This window comes from Rhodamnia argentea, chromosome 4, assembly GCF_020921035.1.
Source record: "Rhodamnia argentea isolate NSW1041297 chromosome 4, ASM2092103v1, whole genome shotgun sequence".
In the NCBI taxonomy this organism is placed as follows: domain Eukaryota; kingdom Viridiplantae; phylum Streptophyta; class Magnoliopsida; order Myrtales; family Myrtaceae; genus Rhodamnia; species Rhodamnia argentea.
In genome coordinates, this window is record NC_063153.1 from 18,938,720 (window position 1) to 18,963,966 (window position 25,247).

Sequence of the window (25,247 nt, forward strand, 5' to 3'; positions counted from 1 at the left end):
TCGGTCGCGCTCGCAACCAAGAACACGAGGGTGACTTGATTCTAATCGATTCCGACCCCGAAAGAAAGAAATGAAAACATGTTCATATGCAAATATAACCTTGGTTTCATAATGTTCATATTTGGCACAACAGATGAAGGTGAAATCGATAGAAATGGACAGATTGTTGCCTTGTAACTTTCTTTTAGGGTCCAAATGAATAAAAAGCTAAAAATTTGAAAAGGAGGAGCTCCTGCCAATGCCAACCAGTGCTTCCTCAACTTATGAAGTTACTTTTAGAGGATGAGGTTGTTCGAGGGGCCGACACCGACTTAAATCCGTGTTTCAACGCGGCGTTCCACACCAGATCGATCCTGTCGACGTCGATCGCGCCGACCTCGTGATGAGTCCATCCTTCGAGGAGATGCACCACTCCACCTGCATGGCATGCATGAACCACTCCTCTGTCCATGGTGTACTGTTCCAACATCACACAGAACAACAATTCAGCATTACACACACAAGGATCAGCACTTCGTCTTTGTTTCGGAAATTAAGAAGACAAGCAAATTGGGCAATGCGACTATTTTCCTGCTGTAGGGTTCGAAAGATACTAATCACACTGCTATGATCGTTCTCTAGATTGCTCAAGCATCATGATTTTTCTTAAGGAACATTAGCATCGACTTACCTCGCAACTTCCGAGTCCTTGGACATCATGTGGTAGTCTCATAGCTGCCAGATCGCCGTATGTGCAGTCTCTTCTGAATGACAAAATCGGCGGCACCACAAATTGATGGAAATGTGTTCCTGGAGGGGCCCAACTCTGCTCTCTCGGCGTGATCCATTTCCCGACTATCCATGTCTAAGATATTCGCACAGCCGATTAACCGCAATTTATCAGGAGATGTTCGATGTTCATCATTCATGGTGTAAGAGGAAGATTGAAACTGCTTGGCTATGGTATTAACTGTTCCTTAATTTGACATACCTTGCAAGTCCTAGCTGCTTGGTACTTTGTCACTTGCACAAGGTAGTTCTGACAATCGGCTGGCGCTTCCTTCTTGATTTTCTCAAATCTTTCTGTTGAGAGAGTTAGCATCTGCATCGTGCGGAGGAATCTATAAGCATACTGTGCACAAGCATTTGATGTCTCAATTGCTGCTTTAGAATCATAACATGAGAAAATCAATCTCGAACTCTCTTCGATACTATAGTCCTAAATCTAAACCAGATTCTCCAAACATATAACCGCTATGGGTTTCCAATCAAGATCTGAACCAACTAGTGCAGTTCAAGAGAAATGATGTACTGCACTTACGAGGACTCGTACTCTCCTTCGACAAAGATAGAGCGCAATGGCCCTCCCGAGCTTGGAGGTGGCGCCTGTTAAAAACACCTCCGTGACATCTTTAGGGACATCGTCGAGAATCACTGCCGCTGTCAAGGTATTTCCATGAACGACACAGACTTTGAGGTCCGGGTGCTTGTTGACAAACATTGTCCCTCCTCCATTAAGTGCTTCATTCTGCAGCGAGATTTTGGAAAGGAAAACAAAAAAAATGCAACAACTGATCAACATCTGTTTCTCTGAAGTACCTACATCTTACACTAGTAGTGGCCAGAGAGGATTCATAATCATCTGATTCCTAGGACAAACAATTGAAAGAATCACACATGTATCCTGTCATGTGCTTTGAAATTAGTAGAGTGAGCCGACAACAGCAGATATGTTCTAATTCTACTAATGGACATTCGATTACGGCTTCTAAGAGCCCTTACTCGCGATTTGGCAAAGCATGACGGTAAACAAGTTAGGTGTTCCCGACATGTTCAAGAATGTCTTGGCTCCCCACAGTAGAAACTAGTCATGGGGTTGGTTGGTAAAGAAATTTGCTATCAAATAGATAGGACATGTTGTTAACACTATAAAGAATTGGCAATTGTGTGGTCCTCATGCGGATAATCGAATAGATCGAAACCTCCGCGGCACCATGCTTTTGAAGAAATTTCTCATAGCCTATATTGTCCACACTCCATTACTGTCATTACAGAATCAAGTACATGGATGATGGAGATTGATAATAATTCTAGCAACAACCATGAAAAGGAAAATCAGACAGATGAAAGAACTGCTGATGCAAATTTAACTGTTGGGATGGAAGGGGAAAGAAACAACCACCTTATTCAATGCAGCCAAACTGATGACTTTGACTCCTAACTTATCAGCATCTAAAATGGCCTCCTCTATCTGCTTGTTAATGCCAGCAGCTGCAAATGGTAAGAAGTACTGCAGAGAAAAGGGAATAGTTTCCGTTTTAGCCTGCAACTGTGTCCATGAAATTTCGGCACGACAAAGAAAGTTAGAGCAGGTTGTTCTCCTATTCCTTGCTCAGCGATTACGAGGTGTACCTGAAATCCAAATCTTGGCACTGCCCACGTTTGGTGCAGACGGCCTCTTAGGTTGTAGAAAGAGATCACGAAGGTCTTAGCCCATGCCCACATTGCCAGCATCACAACGAAGGGGATGGGCAAGAACGGTAACAAGAATAAACGAGTGGCGTACGGCAGTGACGCGAGTGATCTAAACACGAAGGGCGCGTGCATTGAAGACGATAGGTCCACAACATGAGCCAGGAAAACGAAGTCTGGGATGTCCCTCCTATAATTTCCTGCAGCAATCAGAACTCAATTATTTTAAGTTGACTCTTCCGTCTCCGGGGCCACCTCATAGTCTTGCACACGCAAAGATAGAGGCTGAAGTGTGCCGGAGCCGGAGCGATGATTGCCTTATGATGAATAGAGATCTGATTGAAAGTTCTATTGAGCTTAAGTTATACAGTTACAATTGCTTGATCAATTATCAATCTGAACAGGGGTGTTACTAATTATGTAATATTTTGATTGGTCAATAAGTGAAAAAAATCTTCAGACCTACCACAGCCAGAATTCAATTCCTTTTGAAGTTGCCATGATTTGCTATTTAGTGTATTGCCAACTGCATCAAAAAGTGGCATAAAGAGGCAGAAATTTGTGTCCAAATCTGTATGATGGAGGCTATGGTATCTGCACAGTCAGCAGCCAAAAGAAAACACATATTTGCCTTATAACTGAAACAGAAACATTTAAACTGTAGGTGCTTAAAAATACAAACTAAATTTTCTTCTTATTTCCAGATTTTGATTGATTGGTGAACCCTTTTATTCTGTGCGAAGAAGCTTCTTTTGAGATGTAAATGTACCAACTGCATATCTTAACAATGCAGGTGAAAAGCTTCTATTAAAATGGAGAACATTTGAAAGTTCCAAAATTGCCAATCCGAAGAATTGGTTGACAGACGGTGTTCAGATAAAGACCCTGTTTCCTTTTTGCCTTAAACCTTGGCACAGATCTAAGCTGGCCACTCCCCAGAAAGATCCGCTAAGAAATAAAGGGCAAAAAAATGATTTTTGTTTTCAAAGCTGTAACTTTTTTTTCTACTTCTAGGGTATATGAGGCTAAAGAATGTGAAAGCTTCTTTGTTGGGCTTAAAAAAGCAGTTAAGTGACTATAACAGATCCTACAAAAGTTGAGCATGTCCAATTTGCAAATTGGCACTATAATCTAACTTACGTCGGGGTATAAATGAGATATCGGAGGAAGGGAAGTCTCTCGAAGATGCGATAAGGGATGAATTCGACGTTGCAATGCCCCAAGCATCTCAGAACATCAAACACGACCAAATAGCCACAAACAAGGCTTAGCGATCCATGTCCCAGCCAATTAGACCCCAATATCGGAATCCCAGCAATTGCTGTCAATATTAGATGCTCCAAAAATGTTGCATGCCCAGCTGCAGCAAATGAGTTGTACCAATTAATATGAAGGCATGAATATACAGGGCAATCTCATACAAATTTGATGGGATCAGACTACTTTCTCTTTACCTGTAACAGGTTGGGGGACTGCAGATTCATGGTGCAATGAGTGGTAATTGGTGAATAAGTATTTCCCATGGAAACATCGGTGTACCCAATAGTAGAGCGGCTCTGAAGCTCCTATATGAAGTACTAGGACTGTGATGAGCCCCCTAGTGTTCCAAAGAGGAAGGTCTGCCAGTGATGGGAAGATGTAGTAGGCCATGAAAGCCACGAAAGCTTGAAGAATCAAAAAATTATCCCTAGCAAAATGAACCCAAAAGAACAAAAACAGAGGAAGAGATTACTAAAAATTCCCTAGACACAAAGGTACATGCAGAAATATGATCCCACATCTGAAACCTTACCAGTCCCATTCTCTGTCTATTTGTTTGAAATCTACACCTTGCTTGATGATCCGGCGGGTTTGGTTTAGGAACAGCATGTTGCCAAAAGAGCCCAAGAGCAAATGAATGAAAAGTCTAAGTCCCCATATAATGAGAAGATGTAGGCACCAGCTGCTCTTTGCAGTGTCTTCGCCCATCCTTGAGTAGAGAACTTGTGCAAGGAAAGGTCCAAAGAGCAAGTACTGATCACCCCCAAACAGAAAAAGATTTCAAAAATATCAACTTTAGCAACGACACTAATCGGCAAAAACAAATAATCAACTAATACAAACCCCACAGAGCTTAAGACTGGACATTACATATAAATCAACCAAACTGTAAGAATTGCATGACCAAGAATGTTTAAGTGGTAAAATTCCATATTAAAAAAAAAAGGGCTTCTTGATGTCCTTTTTATCACCTTGAAAGCTCCCAAGTTTCCCCAGGGCCAGACAGACATGGGAGCAACCATTCTCTGAACTGAGCAGTGGCGGAGTCTTAAAACTCTTCCTTCTCAACTTGTTTCTGTTGCAGCTACTTCTGGTTCTTCTTCTTCTTCTGGCAAACACCGAATGATACAACACCCCGGAGAAGCAAGTGGACAAGAGGCAATATTTAAAGAAACCAGAAGCGGAAAGGACAGGTCCCAGATCGATGGACTCTCCTGAGAAGAAACAGAGTTGTGAAGTTATAGGGCAAAAGTCAAGAATGCTTTCCGGTGTTAATTTCTTGCTGTGGCCCCCTCAATCTCTCATCTCTTCAAGAGCTTCAAACAAGTGAACAGAAAAATCTTAATTCAGCCCACCACCCAAATCACCTACTTATAAAGTCCAAAAGCCACCCGAAGAGAAGTTGCATCCCTGCAGTTAAAGCTCTTAATCAGTCCCTATCCCGCCCTCATTATTATCACTGATTTTCACCCCAAAAAAAAAAATTTTGAAAACGTAGAAAGAAGAGAAGATCTTTCTATTCAGGACTTCGTCAACATGGACGGTTCATCAATGAGAGACCGAAAGCTGTGGCTTTCCTTATGGACATCCAACGCGTTCTGGCTTGTGCACCGGCCTGTTTAACCGTCACAGCTGGAGAGATAGGCAAGGAGTCTCCCACCTATTAATTACTCCTGGTTGGGAATATGAGAAAAGGAGCCTCCTTCATTACTCTTATTATTTGGTGCACAAAAAAAAAAAAGGGAGTTGTTATTTGGTGCACAAGAAATTAATCAGTCCTGGAGGGTAGGACGATTAGGACGATTGAACATTCAACTGAGTGTGCCGGTACACGATTGTCAAAGTATTTTCCATGCGGAGTCACTGCGTGTACCGCGTGTTCTTTCGAATTTTCCACCCGTTAATACGCCATGTCATGTGTTGATGTCATTTTCCGTTGAATATAAGCTTCAACTAAGTGCATCCTTGGAACTTCGACCGGCGCGCAAGCTCGACAGCTACCGTCGGCAAATGGTAACACTTTTTCAAGACGCTTCCGACACCACATTAAGTAGGAAATTAAGTGAGTACTACGAAGAGACGGGAATGAAAAAGATAACAAATTTCCCTGCGAGGTGCAAGAAAAGGAGCTTCCAGTACTCACCTTGACTTTTGGAATTGTTCATGATGCTCCTAGGTGTCACTGCTCGCTCGATATAACGTGATTCACGTCTCAGCTATTTGCTTTGATGGGACTCGACCGCACTGATTTGTCACGTAAGAGATTGAAATTCCTTTCGTGGATCAAGCCGCTGAGACGATTAATGCACGTAAGTATGCGCTATTCTTTGGATTAATCCACCTTCACTCACGAAGTCCAAATGTCATAATAGGTGTCGTCATTGCATATGATGTGAACTCTTGACCGGAAAAAAAAAAAAAGGAAGAGGAGGGGGGGGGTTGGGGTTAAGACCATGACGAATAACTTTCCAATTTTACTAAAATCAAGAAGAAGACAAAGTTCACATTTTGTTGTGTAGGAATGGGACATTTTCTCCAAGAACATGCAGCTCGAAAGTCAGAATCGAAACGGTTGGCGTAGTCAATGAGGACACCAGCCTGTCCTCGCCACCTTGGACGAATTCTAATGTCGTGAACTTCTAATTTGTCAAAGGCTCAACTAGGAACCGATACCTGTACGTACGACCTAGAATACTCTTAGTCATTTCTTCATCTACTATAATCTTTCTAAAATGTTACATTCCGATGCCAAGCCGGCGTCGTAGAAATCGAGGTTTTTTCTTGAAGTTTTGAGGCTACCGGTGCCATGCTTAGAATGTGTATATCGTCTTGGTGTTTGATAATTATTCCTTTTAGAATAATCCAGACGATCACTTATTCACAAATCTCATCTGGGGCTAATCATTTCATGTCAGATGTCATGGAAAACCTTTTTGGCTCGCCTTGGCCCTATCCTGCTCTGGTTCCTTCCAATTACACTTAGTTTTCTTATTGACATCAACGCAACACTAGCATCAACACGCACACGATGACGAGGTGCAAAGTGTGGGGAGAGCATGTCATGGAGGGTAACAAATGCTTTGGTTAAACTCCTCCTTAGTGAAAGTACAAATAAGTTCATTTTTGTGAAATGATTTGGCTTGGGATAATCGGTGCATAAGAAGGAATAACTTGCTCAAACTCGCTTATTTGCATTTCGAGTTCCCTTTGAAAACCATTGTTTAATTACCCTTTTTTTCGCCCTTTTGCATTGCTTATTCCCAAGATTCTCATTAAGATCATATTTTCTTTAAGGAACCTGCTTTTAACTTGCTTTTTTTAAGTTTAAAACTAATTCAAAAATGATTTACTAATATAAAAATTGCCGACATAAATCCGCATAAATATAATAAAAGATGGAGAGAATCATGTACAAAGTGTGGCAATTGTATGAGACCAACCACCAAGCAGGTGCCTTAATTGCTTCCTGCCTAATTTAGCCCAAATGAATGTCCCCTCCAATTCTCTTTTACTCCTTTTTTTTTTTTCCCCTTTTTTGCACGTCATGATCTCACATTTTGTGTTTCTCAACTACTAAGATGATGATTTTGGCAAAAAACCACAGACATAAAATAAAATAAAATAAAATGAACAGACAAGATGGTAATGATGTCATGTTGTAGAGTTTTTATATAAGTATGTGCATGCGTCACGGGCCGACAGGTCCTTAGTTGCGAAATAATCCGTGCGGCACCTGGACAACTAAGAACACCAGATCCTTCTATGGTTGTCCCTAAGAACAGTGCGACAAATAGCATCTTTATATCAAATCGTATCGTGCCCAGCCTAACTCGGGCTATTAATCCCTCAAGCAAGACACACATAACTCTTAAGTATAACAATTGATTTCGGCCTACTATAGCTCATCAAGAGAGCACCATCAGTTTCCGACAGTTTATACACAAGAGGTCAATCCTGCCTTTAAAGCTCCTAAAATAATATGTTCTTTTTATCCTTAACCTTTTGATACAAACCATCGTGACACCACTCTCATGAATCAATTGTATCATCCCTTTTGCATCACTCACTCATCGTCCGGCCAGACGGCCACAAAGCTTCATTCACAAGGATATGTGAGTATGGGAGAATCTAGTCGGTGACACATGCGTGATTGCATCCACATGAATTGGTATCTCATAGCTCTGAGATGATCCCAACCCGCTAAGGTCTCTGCCAGTTGCCCTAATAAAACTCGAGTTTCTTTCCCTTCTTCCTCTCTATGCTTTATGCCCTCTCGGCTTTGGATCCTGGTAATTGGTAGGTACTTCGGGTCTGCCAAGGGCTCATCTCCCATAAAAGTCATCGGGCTCGATGAACAGTTGAACTCTTGAATACTCAACCACTGATTCATCGATCGCCAATATAAATGCAGATAATTATCACCTGTCCTTCAGTAGCTCGTTATGTAGTAAAGGGTCCGATAAATATAATTATCGCCCTTCCTTCCTTCTCGTTGTTATCATAGCAGAAAAGGGTAGGTAGGTGTTCTTTATCTTTATCTCAGCTAAGTAGGCACAGGGCGGGGCAAGTGGAATGAGCAGGAAGAAGGCTTCCTGCCCAGCAATTCAATGCCCTCATCATGCACGAGACCACATCCAGGATCACTCATTCAGCCATTCCCCCCAGCAGGTGTAAAGGCGAGAAGGGAGAGGAACAGATGAAATGAGTATTAGGAGAAACAAGTCAAAGAACATACAGTTCACCGCTCCATCCTCACGTCATTTTACATTCGGCGCCCATTTGCTTCGCCTGGGCGCTGTTCTCACGTCGACCCGTCCTCGTCTCGTGCAACTCGCAATAACAGGAACCGTTATAAAAACAAAAATTTACAAATCTATTATAATTATATCAATTTGATTTTTAACTTTTTTTGTCAATTAAATCGTAATTTTTTTGCATTTGTCCCAATTCAGTTCATCCGGCAAAATTTTGGCCGGAAATATGTGATGTGGATAATTTTTTAATAATATGTTTTAATATTATTTCAAATTAGTTATTTATTCATTTACTTATTTTTCTTTTTTTCCTCTTCTTTCTCTTTCCTGTTTTTTCTTTGACCATTGGCTAGCGAAGAAGGAAGGGAAGAAAAATAAAATAAATATTAATATTAGTAAAACTGTACACGTCGGCGTCGGTCGTGCCACGTCAAGGATTTATGATCAAACGGGCTAAATTGACATAAATGCAAAATATTTATGATTAAATTGATTAAAAAAATTAGGATCAGATTGACACAATTATAATAACTTTAGGACTTTTTTAATGATTCCCCCTAATGATGCGGTTACATGTCAGCTTCTTGCCATGAATGTTCTATCTGCTAAACTTTGCTAATCAACACGTTATAAAGTGTGTCGATGGTAGGAGACAAGGACATATCACCACACAAGAAAATGGAAGAAAGTCAACTTTCTTAGCTTACTATATATTTAGACCGACATTATTATAGCCATTAATCATGTACATCCCATTTTGAGGTTCACGAATTCAATGCCTCTGATGGTGTTAGTTTATATAGATCGAGTCTATACACTACTTTTCCGTGCATTGTGCATGCTAAAGTTGAACACTATGTTTGTAATCACCCAATCAAATGATTGGAAGTTCTAAATTTGCATTAGATTCGCTAATGGATATCTTTCCTTTCGTTGGAAGTAATGAGGTTTTTATGTTCCACTTTTCTCCTCGACCGGCACTTTACAACTATAAAATTTGACCAATTAAGGATATAACTATTTCTAGTTTAGTAAATGAAGTTAAAATGAAGTCTTTCAACTTAGAATTGCTTGGAGCGGCTAGAATTTATGTGACAGCAGCACAAGAGGTCCTCCGGGCAAGAAAACTCGGAAAAATTTTGATCGAAAAGGAATATTGCAATTTTAATTATAGGATTAACACCCGATTAACCCACCCATCGAGCAGGGACGATTGAAATTTAATTTTCAGCTCGTTTTGAATCGGAAACTCATGTTGTGTGGTCCTAAAGGTTGGTGTCTCATAGGAAGGAGGCACAAATGATTACGACTTATGTCTTCCCTTGAAGAGTATGAGCCCAGATGCATGGCGCTCAATGTCACGGAGAAGCACGTTACATGTTGCCTGATAACGACGGAAGCCGAATGATTTGACAAAGGCATTTTTTGAGAGTCTTTGAATTTGGTGAGTTCTGGTCCATTTATGATCTGCACAGAAAAAATTATATGAAAATTATTAAACTAATTTGGATAGATGCTAATTCAGTCATAAACTTTTTAATTTGGCCAATATAATCCTAGACCTCTTGATGATTTATTAATATAGTCATTTCGATCAATTTTGAATGAAAATCCCCGATGTGGACGTCGACCGTTTTACATGATATGGTCGGCACTAAAATGAATGATTTATTGCACATTTCTGTAATTTTTTTTGAATTTGTTATTTTCCAAGGTGAGGGTGACCCTCGCCTGTGGCATGCATCTCACGGCTGGTAGAGGAAAAATAATAAAAGGAAAATAAAAAAGAAAAAAATACAAAAAGAAATTGTAAAATTTGACTAATTGAGAAGCAAATTGAAAAAGTTAATATATATATATATATATATATATATATCTATATATATGACAAAGTGGCATACGTAATAAATTTAAGATTTTTTTTTATATAGTTATCCCGATCTACGTACCATCAACATTAGGATCACGTCGGTCCAAACAAATATCTCTGGGCATTTCGGGTGGCGGTAGCGGCGGCGAATTTGTCAACGGAGAAGTTGAGGAGAGATAGGTTTAATTCAATGCGTGTCTGCTTGAAGCACATGGGATTAACCAAATTGCATAATTCATGGATGAGAATTACAACGGGCCTTATATATTTCTTTATAAATATGTGGTCTAAAGGGGCAGGACCATTCAAGTTAGAAAGGTTGAAGATATCTCACACTATCCAAATATGAGGTGTACATCCTCCTTAATTAGGAAAAATTATATAAAAAAAAAAGTCTTAAACCTATTATAATTTTGTCAATTCTATTCTAAATATTTTTCCCCAATCCTAAATCTTTTGAGTCCATTTTACCAATTTTGGCTAGAAATTGATGACACGTCCACCGGCCGTCATACGTAGTACTGCCGGCGCTGAAGTGATTTTTTAAATATATTTTTTTGTCTTTTTTCTTTCTTTTTTTTATTATTAAGGATGGTGAAATTTGCCATTTGCTGGCCCGTTGGGCGAGGGCTGCGAGCCCTCGTTGGGCCTCAGTCGATGGCCGACAGCCTCTTGCCGACCTTAACAATAAAAAATAAAGAAGAAACAAAGATAGGAAAGACTAATACAAAATATATTAAAAAAAATTCACATTAGTATCGCAGTGCCATGGAGGACGGTTGATGATGGCCGACATCCATGTTATCAATTTTCGGTCAAAACTGGCCGGATGAACTCTATTGACAAATATGAAAAGGTTTATGACTCAATTGACTATATATATATAATTGAAATAATTACAATAAGTTTCGAACTTTTTTTATAATTTTCCCTCGTTAATTACATTATGTTACCTAGGTACCGTTGCTGGGTTAAGACGAGCTAGTGGAAGAGATGGCGAGCTATAGATTTGAAATGGCAAAAGTACCTAAAAGGCTAAAACCACCATCGAGACCTGAATTTAGTCCCCCATTTACAATTCGCAGAACCCCAAAAATGTGAGTCGATTAATGAATGAAGCCATTTTAAATGATTTCCCTTTTTTTTTCGTACAAGTAAAGTATAGGCATGCAGGACCATCTTAACAAGTCACGGGAAGTGGAGGGTCACTGCACACACAATTCGAAATCAATCACTTGTAAATATATCTTTTTTATATAGCTGCAAATTGCAATCCACTTCTCTAGTAGCAAGTTGACGACAGGAGCATAAAGTTCTTCGTACCAGACCCTAATCTACATGTTGGGAATGGGTTTGTTTCAAAAGTCTCCGTTTCCATTTATTTGTTTTGATATAGGTGAATTCCTAAGTCCCGAGTCTTCTGAAAAATGATATAAAGCTGCTAGCCCGACAATATAACAGTACTATCAATTATTTTTGATCACACGATCTTTTAATTAATGAGTGTTTTATGTAAATAGCGGTGGTGATATGTGAATCTATGGTGGAGATTATATATCCCCGACAATCTTGTCGGGAAAGCATTTAGAAAAATGAGAATATGTCACCTTTTAGGAAGGTCGTGGAACATGGTTTTCCAATTGAAGAATTTAATTTGAAATTGAATATAGAAACACTGTTCTTTGATCAGTTTTCCTGCTTGTAGAAAAAATTTACTTTAATGGCTAAGTAGGATTTGTTTTCTTCTCGTTTGTAGGTTTTTGAAAGAGTTGGTGGAAGTAAAAAAAGTTACTTGTAAAAAATAAAAAAAACCAGTAGCTTACGAAACTTTTTATGAGAATTACTTGATGGGAGTGCATAACAAAAACATGATACCTTCACCCTGGGAGATTGCCAAGAGGGATCCCAAGTTTGAGTCCATTAATGTATCCAGTTGGACCTACCTTCACTCAAAAGCTTAAGCCAATGAATTATGGGCCAAATATGATATATTAACTACTCTACATCACATCAATTCTCCTGTGTGAGATTTATTTAATACAACTCACTCACATATGCATCCTAACATTACCGACATTTTTCTGATAATTTGCAAATTATCAACTTTTACCAACATGATCAACATTTATTGAAATTCTCTCGCGCATAAATATTTGTATTTTTTTACATGGAACACTAAGCAAATGAAGTTCTGTGCTAACATATGAGAAACAACAAACAGCCGTACTCGTTATAAAACTGAGAATTGAGATGTTTTGGTGGTGGTTGGTAGTTGAATCAGGACACGATGGAATAAACGAAAATTGATGCTTGCCTACGTTTCTTGATTCTGTAAATTGACAATTGCTTAGATGATGTAGTTCATCTGATAAAAGTCAAATTGCTGGAGAGAAATCAAAAGAGGAACTAATGCATCGGTTACCCGTTTCTTCCAATTTCTTTTCACTGAATGCTCACGTTCCTTTAAGGCTCCGTTTGTTTTGCGAAAGATAAACAAATTGATTTTTTTTTTTGAAAATGGTCGCCTATTTCGTTTAAAATAACTATCCAAAGAAAAAAAATTCATTATCAATAACAATTCATGTCTAAATATTTTCGTGGACAATAAAAATATTTTTGGTTCATTCATTTTTTGTAAGCAATATGAATAACTATTTATGAAAGAAAAATATTTTCATAATCATTCATTTTTTCGCGAAATAAACATAGATTAAGTATTGTGTGTACCACAGCTCAAATCCATTGAATATTATACTTTTGAAATTTGTTTTACTCCTCACAATTCTAATGATATTTATCCATCTGATGTGAACTTTTAATCTAAATTGGAGAAATCTTATGCCAAAGCAAATGTCGATTTTGCAATCTTTGAGTTTCATGGATTGTTTGATCCCGTCCTCTCCGTGCATGACCATAATAAGCTCGTTTCCTCTCGAAGTATTAAACTAAAATACTTGCTCTGTATTCCAAAACTAGAACCCAAATTGATACCTAGATATGCATATTTACCATTGAAGTTGTTTATTCAATCTTTAAGAGATATAAGCAATCATTTTTAAAAAAATAATTTTTTAATTTTTGCAAAACAAATCCACCCTAAAGTGTTTATTTTTGGACCATTAGCATATATTTAAATTATCGATTTTTTTTATTAGTCATATCTCTAACTCTCATCTCTCTACATTTATTCCGCCTCTTTACAAAGCGCGGGAATCGAACTCCGCACCTCTAATACTAGCTTCTCCAATCCCTTTATCAGTAGGCTGAAGACCTATTGAGAGATTATCAATTGATTAGATATGACTTGGGCAAAGGGAGAGAGAACAAATATGGTTGAGGTGAATCAAATCGTGGGTGATATCAGGATGAGATCATAGATGGAGAGGCTCCCCACTTTGAGCTCCACCTGTCGCATCCTTAACTACTTTTCCAAGCCAGCAATAAGAGCCAACTAATAATAAAATGGGCAAGAATAGAGGAGATCTTCATGTTGCCGTCTTGCAACTGCATGAAATTGCCAGGCAACTTTAGTCCTGATGACAATTTTCTTGCCAGATTCAAAGACTTTTTTGGTATCATAAACTCCATTAGAAAAGACTTTTCCAAACCAGCAATAAGAGCCAACTAATAATAAAATGGGCAAGAATAGAGGAGATCTTCTTGTTGCCGACTTGCAACGGCATGAAATTGCCAGGCAACTTTAGTCCTGATGACAATTTTCTTGCCAGATTCAAAGACTTTTTTGGTATCATGAACTCCATTAGACCGACTAAGATGAAGTGTATGTCGTAAAAGTCATATATCACTCTACAGATGTTCAAAATAAATGAGCCAATGCTACTCAGATGGTTGTTAGGAGAGATACAACTCTTAAATGCGACGAGTTTTGTTGAGAATTATTTCAAGACGCTTGCAATTTAAAAAAAAGAAGAAGAGAGGAGACAATGAAATTTCCGATGTAGATACTGTTGTCATGATAGGACTTTGATTGCATAATAATTCCAACACTCTCAATAGGAAACGGTGCAACTTTAACTATCCATTTATTTATTTTTTGTTGGGCAACCGGATACTAATTTGCTATGGTAATCCTTGCTTTTGCATGTGTGCAATACTAAAGAAACAAATCCAATGACATTACTCAAGAAAAAGAAATCTATGGTGTAATTAACTGCGAAATTTAGATTGTGGAATATTGGTCCAAAATAAAAATGCTATTTAGGAATTAAACATCCAATATGCAGACAACATAGATAAATTGGGCTTCTAAATTTTTTCAATTTATTTTTATTTGTTTAGATACACACGACACAAACTCTTTCATTTGCACACTTAATCCCAAATTAGCCTCCTCTTGATTTGGATTTTCATACTAAAATCCAAATTACAATGTGATGTTAGGCAGTAAAATACTAAAATGTACATAAACTGATCCATACTAGGGATCACAATTTCTGATAAGACAACAAAAGTGACTGGAATACGATATGAATGAGGGACTCAAATCTAAATTGAATTCTCCATAGTACAATGTGAACCACTTGAAATTGACATTAATTGACTATCTTTGATAAATTTTCGGTAAAAAGCAATCTTGTCATGACGTTGGAATATTTTGATCACGACATGAAATTACATAAATGGTCAATCCTAGTGTAAGCGATACGAGCCCCCACTCTTACTTTCCTTCTATGGTCATCAATGGGATAACAATTGTACTAAAACTAATCGTTCTGCTCAGTTTTATGAATCTATTGAAGTAGCCTTTGCTCGTAAGGATTAAGTCTCATTATGCTCAGTGACTTTGTTAAATTCTTATAAATATCAAAATTTGACAGAATTTTTTCTTTAATTTTTTAATTTTTAATTAATGAAAATTACTGTTTATTTAGAGTACATTCGGTGCGATCTGCTTGCCTGCAAGCAAATCCAACCTACTAGTATATGTTCCCTTTGTTCTTTCTTTCTTCATATTCAAGGAATCTCACTGAGTGGAATTTAGGAAATCCCACTAAGTGGCAAAGTCACCGTTTCTTTGGATGTTTCCCGGTGTGTTTAGCTCAGTATCGTGATATGCATAATCAGTGTTTTGGAAATCAAATATTTTCTCGTTATGCAAATTTAATAAGTTTTCGGGAGCGCTAGTTAACAAGACTAAATATGAAGAAAATAAGTTTTATAAGGTAAAAAACTTGACTAATAAAGATTCATCTCGAGTTATTTCAATAATTTTTATACAATACTTTTTAATCTCGAGTCTTTATAATTCGAACTTTATCTAACATGAAGGACCTCAAAAATCTCAAAATGCTCCAATGTTAAAAGTAGATTCATATTTCGACCGAAAAACAGTAGATTCATATGCAGTACCTTTCTTAAGAATATAATATTTCCCAAGTTTGGGTAGGAAAGTTACTACGTAGCCATTTTGCTTGCTTGTTTGTGTAAGATTCGGCCAAAGTAAAAAGTATACATAATTTTAGGCGATAGCTTAAAATGCTACTTAATTTTTAAAAATCATGAAAAGAAATTATAGACATACTTAATTGGACTTAACTTCATTGAAAAAGTTTAAGCCATTGAGTTATGGGATAATGGAGTATGGCCGATTGTTTCTTTTTAGCTCTATAGTCACGCGGATTGTTTGAAGCCTCCTCTCCATGCGTGACCATAATAACTTCGTTTCATTAGGAAATATTGAACTGAATTATTTGCTCGGTATTCAAAACTAGAAGCCAAATTAATCTCCAAAAAACAAAAAAAAATTTACTATTGAACTAACATATTCCTTATCCGTCTGCTAGAAAGCACAAGATTGTACTCGAAACTATACAAACATTATCACAGCTCAAGGATATAACAAAATTTATCAAATTCAAATTTGAGACAAGGTCACAATTCGAAAATAATCTCAAACCCGATTTATTATTATTCCTAACTACATCATTCCCTCGCCAACTCTCGCACAGGCTACACAGAAACCTAACGATTGAACCATGGATCTAATTAAACTTGTTAGTTGGTTGGATATAATGTGAAAAGGTTTAATGCATGGTTGGGGAAAGGGAGAGGGAACCAAATATGAAAACTCGGGGTAGATATCAGAATGACAACATAGATGGAGAGACTTCCCACTTGAGCTCCACCTGTCGCATCTCCCAGCTGTTTTTTCCACGCCAGCAATAAGGGCCAACTAAGAATAGAAGGGGCAAGAAAAGAGGAAATCTCCATGTTGCCGACTTGCAAATGCATGAAATTGCCAGGGACTTTAGTCCCTGGTGACAATTTTCTTGCGTTATCAAAAGACATATTCAAGATGTGGATATGGAGGGCTAAACTCCAGGAGACAAATTGAGAGGGAAAATTACCAAAAATATCTTTACATATTGTATTTGTGTCAATTTAGTCCTAAACTTTTTAATTATGCCGATTTAGTCCTAAATCTTTTCAAATTTCACCAATGTAGTCTATTCGGCCAATTTTGATCGGAAATAGCTGACGTAGATGCCGGCCATCCTACATGGCACGGACGATATTGATCTAAACAGTTTTTTTTTTTTATATTTTCTTTTCTTGTTCTTTCTCCTTTTTCCTCCATTGGTCACCAGGCCTTCACGATGTCCAATGACCAACCATAGCCTACAACCGACGAGGCCACCCTCGTTGGTAGTTGCCTTTAACCGATCGCCGAGGACTGGCGATCGGTGGAGAAAGAAGGAAAAAAACAAGAAAAGAAAAGAAAAGAATTAAAAAATTATTAAAGAATAAATAGGTTTTGTCCATGTCAGCATTGGGCGTGTCACGTAGGATGGTTGATGTCCACATCGGTGATTTCCGGCCAAAATTGGCTAGATGGACTACATTAGCAAAATGCGAAATAATTGAAAGGCTTAAGACTGAATTGGCTCAAGTGTAACATGTTAGGACTTTTTGGGTAATTTTTCCCAAATTGAGATGTAGTGACTCTTTCTTCGTGTAATAAATTTCACTCTATCAAAAGTTGGAACTAACATGAGCCAAGGATATTCCAGCTGTTATTAGGAGTGATATGAAGGATTTGGTTGATAAGTGTCTCGAGACACTTTTTAAGCAACAACAAGGAAATGATCACGTTTCTCTAATGCATTAACTGCTCTTGTATCATGCACCATCCCAATTTGGAAAATCGAATATTTCCTCATCATGCATATGGAACAAGTTTCTGAGAGCACTAGTCAAATGTACAGAATTATGATATTTATAAAGTTTAAGGACTTGACTAATGCTAGACGCATTTGGATTTTCCATGTTTCGGGAGCAAATGGTCATGGAGTTGAGAACTCAGAGATCTTCCAAACTCCATCCACACAATTTCTTGTATTTACCTCTCCAAGTAATTTGTACTTTTCTAACATACTTTCTGTAATCTTTAAGTCCTTTTTTGAAATCTTCCAAACAATACTGTTCTTCTTGCCTAAGTTGAGAAGAGAGAGATGAGATCTTCATCGCCAGTGCAACTGACAAGCATGCTCTTTGCTCGGGAATGACCAAGATGGGCCACAAAGCCTCCTTTCTCCTTTTGCCTTAACGGCGCTGAGTTAATGAGGCTGTGGTGGTCAACTTTAAAGAGAGGGAGAGATGGTCCCAATTTTTGGAGTTGGGCATGAGACGTCCCCTCCATCCCATCTTGTCATGCACATAAAACTCCTTTGTCGACTACGCATCCGTGGGCCTTTCTCGTTTTGGGACCATGAACACAAGCCGGCATCGGCTACAGCAACGAAACCCGAACCGGAAACAAAAACAGAGGCGTGTTATTATGCTGCTGCCACTTGGGATCCTTGTACGTGGAAGCATGGGGATGGCATGTCCTGTGTATCCTCGTCATCAGCGACTCCGATCGGGGGGGCAAAAAAACACGGCATTATAAGGTAGAGATTCGATGAGATTAGCCGAGTTCTTGCAAGTGTGTTGGACGTTAACTTCCTTGAAGGAAGGGCGACCCAGGAGACTTCTCTCAGAAACTTTTGGTAAGAAGATAGGGAATTAGTTCTGCGACTGTTTTTGCGAAACTTTTACATGCAGGGGCCCTGGGGGGTGTAAATGGGCTAGACGGGCCGGGCTTACTCTTCGAAGCAAGCCCAATAAGAAACTTTCGGGCTTCGACATGGTTTTGTTGGAGCCGGGCTAAGCCCGAAATTATTTATCCAATGTTAAACATATTTTTAATTATTTTTTGCTTGTGAAACGTCGTTAATTCAATGGTATATTGAAGTAATTAATTCGACCACGCCACAAAATCATTAACACTTGCAAAGTTTCATTTTTTTTTTCCCATTAAGGATGAGAAATATTAACAATGTATTGTCGGAAATATAGAAAATGCCCAAGCCATTTTGGGCTTCGCATGATGAAGCCTGAATAACCGATCAGGCCTGAAATATGATAAAAAAGAATAGAGAAAATTGTCAAAAAGTCCTAAATTTATTGCATTTTTGTTAATTCAGCCCTAAACATTCTCACGTTTTACCAATTGAATCTATCAATTTATTGTTTTATTTATTATTATTTTTCTTTTTTTATTGTGGCCGGCGAGGGTCTCCGGCCCACACCGACAATAGGCGAGGGTTGTCGGGCAGTCACCCATATCTAGGCGAGGCCATCACAACCACCACATAGGACGACCGACGTCCAAGTTTACGAATTGTGGTCAAAATTGGTCGAATGGACTAAATTAGAAAAACGTCAAAAAGATTAAGACTCAATTGACAAAATAAAAAGTTTATGACTAAATTGACATAAATATAATAGATTTAGGATTTTTTTTTGTTTGGCAATTATCCCCCGGAATATCTTAAAGCACGTCACTCCATTCAGCACACAAGCTTACATTAGTTTTCGACCCACATGGACTATGGTTGGCATACATCTGAGGGACGACCTGCATCTGCATGAGAATGCCCTTTTTGTACTGTTGCGTACATGAGGAGGGAGGGATGAGAATGATCTGCATGATGTGAGCGGCCAAGCTGCCAAAACACGCCGCTTCAAAACAGGGACACAGATGAAGCCTAACCCCTTTGTTCCCATCTTATGTCGCAGCTTTCTTGTCAGAGAAAGGCCATGTTCGGATCCAGGATCCGATTGGCGTCCGGCGTAAGCTCTCGCCGACAGCGCGTCTCTTTCCCATCTCTCTTCTTTAGCTGGTCTGGATTCTTATATTCAGCAGAGAGACATGAAAAGCATTTCTTTTTAGGATAACCAGACATTGATTTGTGTGGCCTAGTCAAGGTGACGTGGATACATTCCTCTAGGCAAAACGTTTCATCCAAGATTGTAGAAAATCACATGATATGATGGTGATAATGCCTCCGGCAAGCCACGGTCGAGTTAGAAAAGAAAGGCCTAAATCTTCATGCTTTCCCCAGTAATTCTTTCCTCTGTTTTTCTCCCTTCCAATCAGGGAAAGACAAAACTCGGTATCAGGAAAGACGCAGCATCTTGCACGAGAATCATTAGTACCGTTATGGCACTCTTAAATTATACTTGGTTTTTTCCCCTGGCCATCGACATAATCGTTCCAAATTTGGACGAGAGCATGGTACATGGGTTTACTGTAAACCTGATGCCATCTTGAGGCAAACCCTGGTTTTTCTAATGACCATGTTCGGCTGGTATAAACAATTGCATCATATGTTTTTTGTCTCCATGTGCATGCCTTCCTAGGAACACAAGGTCACAACTTTCTGTGTCTGTCTGATCTGTAAGTTTGTACATAAAGAAGTGTAAATGGAAACACCATCCCATTGCTCCGCCCTACTTAATATCTCTCAACCTGTGTGGCTTCATATTGAGTCCGAGTGATATCACTGGGCAAGCCAAGAAAAAGGATGGGTGGTTTTGATGACTACAAGCCTGTCGTGGCCATGTTTGGCCTGCAGTTCACTTATGCAGCTCTTGCTCTGTTCGCTAGAGCTTCTCTTCTACAAGGGTTGAGCCCCAGAGTCTTTGTTGTGTATAGACAAGCCACGGCCACACTCTTCATTTCACCTGTTGCCTTCTTGTGGAGGTACTGAACTGTTCTCTTGGACTCTCTCTCTCTCTCTCTCTCTCAATTTTGATTTTTTTGCAGGAAGTCTCACAATACTTCGTTGGGATTAAAGAGTTTCTCTTGGATATTCTTGGCATCTCTCATTGGGTAAGTCTTCCTCAGAAGTTAGATGCCAAATAATATGTTTGTGCTTTTCACCTCGAAGATCTTATGATTCATGAGAATGGATATTTGCAGGATAGCAATCAATCAAATCATGTACTTGGAGGGTATGTACTTAACCTCATCATCGATGGCTAGTGCATCTGGCAACCTCGTCCCTGCAACCACATTTCTGGTGGCATCCACTCTTCGGTACATACACACAACTGTGTTCTGATTATTCGTAAGGAATTTCAGTTAACCAGACTATCAGAAATAATTGCCTTCTACAATCCCCATAATTGAAGTCGGAACTAATTAACCGCCAATGACTTGAATTAAGCTAATGAAGAACAAACAGACATTTTCTCGAGCCCGAAGAAATCGAATCAATGACTAAAGAAGGATCACATGCCTCAAAGAAGGATTTCGCTACTTAGATGTGGTTATTAGTAACATAAGTTCTGATGTGGGTAATCTAATCACTGACATTCCGTATTTCTTTGTTGCTTTACAACTTGAGAATGGAGAAGATAAATGCAAGAAGTCTAAGAAGCATTGCCAAGATACTGGGCACCGTAGTCTGCGTTGGTGGAGCCATTGTGATGGCGTTGCTCAGGGGACCAAAGCTTCTAAATGCAGAGTCCCATCGACATTCAAGGTCTATTTTTGCTTCTGAAGGCGACGGTTGGTTGCAGGGTTGCGTATTTCTCGTTGGAAGTGCTTGTTGCTGGTCGATTTGGCTGATTCTTCAGGTATTGAACTATAAGCCATCGCGGCTCACGTTCATGCCATAAGGGTCACTGAAGTAGCCAACAATTTTCTAAGCAGGTCCCAATGTCGGCAAGCCATCCTGATCATCTATCCCTATCGGCTTGGATGTGTTTTATGTCCACAATTCAATGTGCAGTCATTACATTATTCCTAGAACAAGATCCTGAAGCATGGAAGATCCATTCCAAGCTCGGAATAGCTGCTATTCTGTATGCTGTAAGTAACGACATCTGCTATTCATATCAACACGAGATACCATATGAATGATTCATATGTTCTTATTGGAACTATTTTGTAAGAATTACTGAAGTATGACGTCCTATTTCTTTGTTTGAATTTTTGTGAATAGGGAATTGTAGGATCTGGAATTTCTTACTTCGTCCAGTCATGGTGCATTTCCCAAAGAGGCCCTCTCTTCTCCGCAATGTTCAACCCTCTATGCACTGTTATAGTAACCATTTTGGCTACTATATTTCTGCACGAAGAAATATATATCGGAAGGTAGTGTCTTCATTCCTATCTTAGAGAGTCACTCTTATGTGTTAAGGAATAATTTTGCATATTAAGAATAACTTTCTGTTCCAAAGGTTGAACTTCCTACTTTGATCTTGAATCTTGTCTGATGTACAAATTAAAGCTTCTCAAAGAAACTGACATACTGTATTCTACTGCAGCTTGGCAGGTGCAATTGGGGTAGTAGCTGGTTTATATTTTGTGCTGTGGGGTAAAGCTAAAGACCATGTCGAGATCAATGAAGAGACAGAGCCCATTCTTCAAATTGATCGTGCTCGCACCGTGAAACCATCTGCTGATGGTTCGTCACTGGAGAAGCCGTCAAGTTGTAAATGCGATTTATCAGAACCTCTTTTATCAGATATATCATCTGATGAAACGAACCCTGTCTAGATCGACAAGTTTTGCGAATTTCCTTTATGTATTTGAATAGCACACAGTGTACTTCCTTTCATTGTCCTTTTGACATTTAGGATTCGGAATGTTGTTTGTACCAACTATTGAAATGCCAAGCATGGGAAGGAAAACCATTAGTATAGTTTCGTGATTAAAGGGAAAAGAACACGAACAATCAAGAACCACGAAATTTTAAATGGGTATTGATCAACAGTAAAACCGTATTGTCTGTTCCTTGACTGCCAAGACATCAGTGTAAAACAAGAGGTAATTCATGAAGTGTGCCAGAGTAACGAATCAGCAACAGAATCAGTGATTGAACTTGCACGCAGTAAGTATTGCAAGTGATTAATATCACAGCATGATTACCCTATATCATTTATGTTGAACGGACCTTTCAACTAGTGATAAAAAGATCGTCCCGTGCCCTGGCTCTGCCAATGTTGTAAGACTACCTTGGTGCCAAAGTTTTCTTTATGCAGACGGTAACCCCCTAAATGCAGAAGAGTTCTATCCAAAGATGTCAAAGCGCGATTTCTGAAAAGTTTACGAGGCTGAGTGTACCAACATCCATCTCATCAGATATTCAGATATTCGTGGTTCTGATATGGATGACATGTCAAGTTTATCCTCATCATAAGTAACCTCGATTGGGGTGAAAGAACATCAGATGATTTGACAGGATCCGATGAGATTAATCACGTTCTTGAAGTGTTTCCGTGCATTCAACTTTCTTGTACAAATGCGATTCCAGAGACTATCCACACAAATTTTGTGCCAAGATAGGGAATTGTATGGGTTGACTGGTCGTAGGTGGGGGTGCAAATGAGATTGGCTGATTCACAAACATCCATTCTCATGAATCATACGATCTTCGAGGTGAAAAGCACAAACTTCTAAGTAAATGATTTGATAGATTGGATGTGTTTTATGTCCACAATTCAATGTGCTGTCATTACATTATTCCTAGAACAAGATCCTGAAGCATGGAAGATCCATTCCAAGCTTGGAATAGCTGCTATTCTGTATGCTGTAACTACGTCAAAGCTGTTCATCTTAACATGAGATATGATATAAAAGTTGTCAGAATCGGAACTATTCGTACGAATTACTGAAGTTTGATGTTTTATTTTCTTTGTTTGGCTCGTTGTGAATAGGGAATTGTAGGATCTGGAATTTCTTTCTTTGTCTATTCGTGGTGCGTTTCCCGGAGGGGCCTTCTCTTCTCCGCGACGTTAAGCTCCTTGACCACTGTTACAGTAACCATTTTAGCTGCTATATTTCTGCATGAGGAGATATATACGGGAAGGTAGGTTCTTCATTCCTATCTTGGACTGTCAGTCCTCTGTTACTAGGAACAATTTTGCCTACTAAGATTTACTTTTCCATAGATTGAACTTCAGACTTTGTTCTTGAATTTTTAGTCTGATGGAGAAATTGATGCTTTCAAAGAAATTGACATACTGTATTCTACTGCAGCTTGGTAGGTGCAACAGGGGTAGTAGCTGGTTTATATTTAGTGTTGTGGGGTAAAGCTAAAAGACATTGAGATCAATGAAGAGACAGCCCCCAACCTTCAAATTGATTGTGCTCGCACCGAAAAACCATCTGCCATTGAGTCGTTACTGGAGAAGGCGTAAAGTTGTAAATGTGATAAATCAAAACCTCCGTTATCAGATAAAACAGCTGAAGAAACAAGCCCTGTGTAGATCAAAAAATTTTATGAATTGCCTTTCCGTGTTTGAATAGCACAGGGTGTACTTCTTTTCATCGTCCTTTTAACATTTAGGACTCCAGATGTTGCTTTTACCAACTATTGAAATGCCAGCGGGAGAAAGAAACTGGTTCAGTATAGGTTCGTGATTGGAAGGATAAAAATGCGAACCACAAATTTTGAATGGGTATCAATCAACGGTCCTACTTTTCTTCCGAAAAAAGGGAAGGAGAACGAAATCGCATTGACCAATTCTTGACTGCCAAGAGTTCAGTGTAAAACAAGACAATTCAAAAACTGTGCTACACTACTGAATCAGCGAGAAAAGCAGTTATTAACCATGAACCCAGTAAGTATTGCAAGAACCAAATGACAGCATGATCAGCCAAATTTATTTATATCGAATGGACCTTTCAAGAATGATAACAAGATCGGCCCTGTATCTTGGCTCTGCCCATGTGGTAAGAACTGAGTAGTCACTTTGACTTTTGAGCCCAAGTTTTCTTATGCGGATGTTAGCCCCACAAATGCAGGAGAGCTCTGTCCCAAGATGTTAAGTGTAAATTCTGAAAGTTGTCGAGGCAAAGTGTACCAACATCCATCTCATGAGATACACAGTGATTTAAAACAAGATGTTATTCAGAGATTTCGAAAACTGTGCTCTCTCATCTATTTTCTTAGCCACCAAGGAGCCCAATTATTTTTAAGAGCAAAACAACTCTTTGGGTTTAACCAGTATATTAGCATTTGAAGTAACCAGTGGAAAGGCTTGACAGGAAAATACTGATGCAGTGTTCTCCAACCATACAAAAGAGGATGACTCATGAATTATGCATCTTTGGTTAAGCCCACCTTCCCTGGAAGGTTGTTGCTTATCAAATGAAGTTGCAATTTTCAGAAACATGAAACTAGCACCTCAATATAAATTCGCCATGAAAGTCTCCAATGAATTGCTACTCTTAAACACCGTTAATTTGCTAGGTTAGGTTAGCTGCCCCACTTGGATGTGTAGAAATTGATGTAGAACAAAAGAGGCGAGCGTCAAAACTGATCTCACTATTAAATTAACTAAGTAACAATTAATGACCATAATAACCCTCTTAGTATCAATGGCCCCACAAGCTCCTCAAGCTGGAGCATAGATATCAAGCATGCCCAGCTTGTTACAATATATTCAACCCTACTACTCCCTAAAGACTTGGTGAAAATATCGACTAGATATTAACCGGTCCTAACATGACTAGTAGAAATAATTCCAGTCCGAAGCTTCTCACAGACAAAGTGACAATCAACTTTAATATGCTTGTATGCTCATGAAGTATTGGAATTGAAGCACTATGGATA

The 25,247-nt window shown here is 38.8% G+C and overlaps 2 protein-coding genes and 2 long non-coding RNA genes across 4 annotated transcripts; 2 read left to right on the plus strand and 2 right to left on the minus strand.

Annotated features, from left to right (window-relative positions):
- Nucleotides 1-60: 60 nt before the first annotated feature.
- On the minus strand, nucleotides 61-5,010 carry LOC115744542 (very-long-chain aldehyde decarbonylase CER3). The gene is made up of 11 exons (XM_030679774.2): nucleotides 4,683-5,010; nucleotides 4,244-4,464; nucleotides 3,906-4,138; nucleotides 3,592-3,811; nucleotides 2,918-3,045; nucleotides 2,392-2,651; nucleotides 2,162-2,269; nucleotides 1,301-1,507; nucleotides 971-1,081; nucleotides 671-844; nucleotides 61-457 (listed from the first exon to the last, which is right to left on the minus strand). Exons 1-11 carry the CDS (start codon nucleotides 4,731-4,733, stop codon nucleotides 257-259), a joined length of 1,914 nt encoding a protein of 637 aa, XP_030535634.1. The 5' UTR covers nucleotides 4,734-5,010; the 3' UTR covers nucleotides 61-256.
- Nucleotides 3,403-24,070, plus strand: LOC115744547. Its single transcript, XR_004015816.2, has 3 exons — nucleotides 3,403-3,555; nucleotides 7,113-7,120; nucleotides 24,060-24,070. It is a non-coding gene; the product is annotated as an uncharacterized LOC115744547 (long non-coding RNA).
- LOC125314716 lies at nucleotides 5,839-15,146 on the minus strand. Its single transcript, XR_007198146.1, has 3 exons — nucleotides 15,018-15,146; nucleotides 7,010-7,012; nucleotides 5,839-5,849 (listed from the first exon to the last, which is right to left on the minus strand). It is a non-coding gene; the product is annotated as an uncharacterized LOC125314716 (long non-coding RNA).
- Nucleotides 20,202-22,224, plus strand: LOC115744545 (WAT1-related protein At4g30420-like). Its single transcript, XM_030679780.2, has 7 exons — nucleotides 20,202-20,383; nucleotides 20,447-20,512; nucleotides 20,603-20,719; nucleotides 21,030-21,261; nucleotides 21,338-21,496; nucleotides 21,630-21,781; nucleotides 21,955-22,224. The coding sequence occupies exons 1-7, from the start codon at nucleotides 20,205-20,207 to the stop codon at nucleotides 22,184-22,186; spliced, it is 1,137 nt and encodes a 378-aa protein (XP_030535640.1). The 5' UTR covers nucleotides 20,202-20,204; the 3' UTR covers nucleotides 22,187-22,224.
- Nucleotides 24,071-25,247: the final 1,177 nt, after the last annotated feature.